Source organism: Branchiostoma belcheri, unplaced genomic scaffold (genome assembly GCF_001625305.1).
Source record: "Branchiostoma belcheri isolate BF01 breed outbred unplaced genomic scaffold, Haploidv18h27 scaffold38, whole genome shotgun sequence".
NCBI classification, from domain to species: domain Eukaryota; kingdom Metazoa; phylum Chordata; class Leptocardii; order Amphioxiformes; family Branchiostomatidae; genus Branchiostoma; species Branchiostoma belcheri.
This window is the reverse complement of record NW_017803998.1, coordinates 1,396,459-1,400,860: the sequence shown is the minus strand read 5'-3', so window position 1 is coordinate 1,400,860 and position 4,402 is coordinate 1,396,459. Positions and strand designations below refer to the sequence as shown.

The 4,402-nt window shown below is 41.5% G+C and overlaps 2 protein-coding genes across 2 annotated transcripts in view; one reads left to right on the top strand and one right to left on the bottom strand.

Annotated features, from left to right (window-relative positions):
• LOC109476478 (gigasin-6-like) overlaps positions 1 to 153 on the top strand; it is a 1,905-nt gene extending 1,752 nt beyond the window's left edge. The window contains 1 exon segment of the mRNA XM_019777413.1: positions 149 to 153. Coding sequence (XP_019632972.1) covers positions 149 to 153 — 5 coding nt within the window.
• Positions 154 to 334: 181 nt separating this feature from the next.
• LOC109476576 (DBH-like monooxygenase protein 1 homolog) overlaps positions 335 to 4,402 on the bottom strand; it is a 17,066-nt gene continuing 12,998 nt past the window's right edge. The window contains exons 8-13 of the mRNA XM_019777561.1: positions 3,864 to 3,978; positions 3,617 to 3,655; positions 3,220 to 3,279; positions 2,714 to 2,844; positions 2,032 to 2,209; positions 335 to 1,600 (exon numbers count right to left, since the gene is read on the bottom strand). Of these exons, the coding sequence (XP_019633120.1) occupies positions 1,436 to 1,600; positions 2,032 to 2,209; positions 2,714 to 2,844; positions 3,220 to 3,279; positions 3,617 to 3,655; positions 3,864 to 3,978 (688 nt within the window). The 3' untranslated portion in view covers positions 335 to 1,435. The remainder of the gene's footprint in view (positions 1,601 to 2,031; positions 2,210 to 2,713; positions 2,845 to 3,219; positions 3,280 to 3,616; positions 3,656 to 3,863; positions 3,979 to 4,402) is intronic.

Below are 4,402 nucleotides of genomic sequence, written 5' to 3'. Positions count from 1 at the left end.
AGATTATTGACGTAGATGGTAACCAGAGGCGGGTCATGACACGAGAGGCGGCCCCCGCATTCAGTTGACAACAGGCTGTGCTCTTTAGCCTAATTAGGCACATTCATTAAAAACTAATGAGTGGAAATTGTAGATTGCTTGTGTGCAGGATAGCTAGAAAAGCCAGAAAAGTCGGAGCAGAAATGTTCTTTTCCACGTTAGGAGAAAGCTTTAATCTTCCGCCTCTCGTGCCCCCCCCCATTCTTATATATAGTACATGACGGAGTTTCTTGTACATGTATATGATTGTATATGATATATCTGGCATATGTATGTTAACAATCATAGAATTTCCTAAAATGTTACCCTTCGGAAAAGCTTCCATTTCTCCATATAATCATGAGGTTAAATCAAACCTGCTTGACACATTGCAAATGCCCCATTGTAATCCTATCGGATATGATCATAATTTACGTAATTTACAAAATACTCCCAAAAATATTTGGCAAAAAAATTATGTTTCCGTGCTTTGTAATGTAATAGAGGGGCAGCGAGTAGGCAAAAATGTGTGTAACGGGACACGGCATTGAATTTCAGATATTGCCCCTCCCCCGCACATGAAATGGTACAGTCCGCCTGTGGTGACCGCCTATTGTGCCCGCCTCTCGTGCCCTACTCCAGTACTCGCGTCACCCCTTACTCTGCTAACGTCTGATACCGTACGTTAGGCTACACAGATGTCTCCTTAAAGGCAGAAGAAGAAATGGGGACTACCTACCTTGATGACGTAGTGATAACGTATGTGATAGGCTGTACCCTTTTCATTTAATATTTGGTCATGCTGTTCTTTGAACATTTAGAATATTCAGATTTAGTTAATCTACACATCATTTTAAGTATAAAGTACATGTACAAGTGGTTATTGCGTATTACAATATTTGACCTTCTATGTACTGAATGTGTAATAGTTACCAGCCCTTTGGTAGTGACACAAGTTGGTTGAGTACTGATGCCTCCATGCGTACGCCATGCGTACTGCAGAAAACTGACTTGCTTCCACACACATGAAGATCAGATGTTGCATGACAGGCTTTGAAGATCAATGAAATATCATCAATAGAGTATTGGAAGATCGCTGAGACGTTCGTCAAATCGACAGATCCTATAGCTAACTGTCCATCATAATTAGCATTTCAGCCAATCCTAGCTTCGCAATGACAGTTCGACCAATGACAGGGGTGCTGCATGTCTATCAAATATTTGCATGTTACATTTTGACGCAGGTGGTCTTGCAGGGCTTCAGGGATTGGTCTAGTCTTGGACGTTTAACGGCGTCTCAAGAAAATATTTTGATGGACATGCAACCACTCTCTCATTGGTCGAACCGTTAATTGCCATGTTATCATTGGCTGTGTCACTGCTGTACTGAATCCAAACTTTGTCACACTGAAGTAATTTATATCCAAGCCAGCACAGTTGGTACGATGCATATCAAAGAAACGGTAAACGCTTGCGACGTGCTTAATAAGTTTGCTCTGCTGTTGGTATCCTCTTCGCAAGGGTTGTCCGTTGGCTCAATCAAAGGCTCAAACGTTGGTGGATCCTCAAGTTGCTCATGAGCCTAACGTGTTGTCAGAGAAAGAACAGAGAAAAAAACAAGAAATCAGAGATTCCAAACTTCCAACAAGTAGAGATAGTTTTCGTTGATTAATTACATCATAGATTGCATCATGGCTGTATGACGAAACTTAAATCAATGGCTACCACATTCTCGAATCAGGGCATACCTGGTCAAAACCCCGTCAATCAAGAGACACCCAATCTTCGCCCACTCATTTTGGGATACAAACATACAAACTCCCACTAAACCAGCGCCACCAAAAGCAACACTTCCGTCACGAGAAGTAGTGATTCATTGACTGATCATGATAACTAAATATGCTTAGTGTCTTTGTTAGTTACATTTAAAACATGCGTACGGATTGGCCAAACCTATGGTGTCATCTAATCAGAAGAAGGTTGCCATCCAGACTGAGGTAAACTGTGTTTTACCTGAAAATGTGCCTTTGCCTCACACACCATACGATGCGGCATGTGTCGGTTGTGTTCCTCAAACGTTCGAATCTCATCCTCTGTCCACCCGTGTGCATGCGCAGCCTCGAATAAAGACTTGTTGACGAAGGGGTGGTCTTCGGGCCCAGTTATGATGACGTCATAGTGGTACGTGTACCTAGCGGATTGAAAGAGAAATGCATGTAATGTTGTTTCTAATAGAATGGATTATGTTAAACAGAAACAAGGAATCTGGGATTTAAGACGTCCGGAAAACATTTTAGGTTTGTAGTACCGCATTTCATGTGTCTGACCTAATTTGACCTTGTGTCCTTCTGCTTGTCAATCTTCCCCACCCAACAACGTCAACCTATTCAAATTCAACCATTTTCCTGTGTCTGACCTTTTGACCTGTCATTCTGCTCGTGAATCTTCCCTACCCACGTGCTGTCAGCCTACTCTCAAGTTCGCCCCATTTCCCGTGCGTCTGTTCTTTTGACATGTGATTCTGCCTGTCAATCATTCCACCCACATGCTATTCCTCCAAACCTCCTTGTTCGGACAAAAAAAAGCTCGGCTTTCTGAAACCAAGGAGATTTAAACCTTCTTGCAAAAACATTAATTCTATACCCGAAATTAGGAAGAATGTGCAACAATACGATACGATAATTCCGAGACTTACGTGAAGTTGTGAACCCCAAAGAACGCGGCCAGGTCCTGAGCGTTCGGTTCACTTCCACACCCGTCCAGGTCTATCTTTGGGTAGTAGAGGAGGAAGTCCATACACATCTCCTCCCAGGTCCCGCGACCGCCCTGCAAGGTAAGACATCGAAGATCTCATACCTCCGTGAAGTATAATAGTAACAAGAACAGGTACATGTATTATGCAAATGTGGACCGTTCTCCAACTCAAAAAAGAATTACAACTCACCGAAACGTTCGACCCAATCACTTGGTCTTCCTCGACTTTCTGACCCTATTGCTATAATCACATGGTTTTGTTCATGTGTGACGTCAGCAATGGGTCAAAGTTGGCCGGAAGTCAATATCGCCCCCCGTCACGGTTAAGAGAATGTTGGTGCCAATTAGCTAGGGGCAAAATTGACTTCCGACCAACTTTGACCAAAGATTATTTTACTAAGTACACTCTGATGAATGTACATGCTAAGAACAGTTTGAGATACTTACATAAGTCATGTTGTGACGACCTTTTGTTTCGTATCCACACTCCAACACCAGGGCGTCGCCCTTCATAGAAAAAAATGAAAGACAATGGGTTAACTGCGCCTTTACTCAATGCTTTTCTACGTTTCTGTGGGCTAACTTTTAAAGTAATGTATCTTAGGTCAATGCCTTTTAACAACAAACAAACAGCAATGCCTTTTAACAACGTTAACAAACAAACAGCAAGGCCCCTTTACTAATGATCTGTATCTGTATCTGTATAGCCGGTATAACCGCCTTTCGGCGTAACACACCAGCTTACGTGATGACGTAACCATTACACGCAGAACCTTGCCAATGTCTTTAGTACAATAGTTATCATTAGTTTTCAATAATCATTGATAGATTTACTTGTACCTACCGGTAACAGCTTCACATATGGTTTCAGGTATGTTGTTTGCTAAAATAGGAAAACAAAAATATTTTCAGTTAGTGTGTGCACAAAAATGATTCATCAGATACCTGATTAGAAAATATATGCTTCCAATCTTCCTGCATTGCTCAGTGGACTTATTTCGTGGATTAAATTTACCATTATTTATTGGGTCAAGCACAAATGACGTCAAACACAAATGACCAATGAGAGAACGGTACTTATAAAAATGTACCTGGTAATTGAAGTCATAAGCGTCGTTGCCGTTGATTGGTTTCAGCTCTTTGCCATTTCTGTAGTGGCGGTCTCGAATGGACCGTCCTAAATGAATCGGAAACGTTGCTAAAATGCTAAAATGCTAAAATTCTACACCTTATAATTTAAAACTACACATGTTATAGAGAACTGACTTGGTTCAACAAATTTCCTTAAGATACTAGTACATCTACATTTAAAAAAAAGTGCATTGAATTTTCGACTGTCCTGCTGCAATCTTCCTTAGCATTTAAATGAGCAGACAGCTTGATCACCTGACCTCATGAACACGTGACGTCAGAAGTGGGTCAAAAGTCAAAGGAAGTCTATACCGCCCGCCGTCTTTTTGAGCGATGACTGTTGTGCCCGGATGAAGATGGTCTCCTTTATGCCTCTCTCGAAGTACTCACGTGACTTACTTTGACATTGTCCCAAGAAATAGTACGACTTGCTGATTCAATGTTTCTATTTAAACAAGGCTGCAGGACAGTCCAACATTGGTTAATGTAATATTCTGTG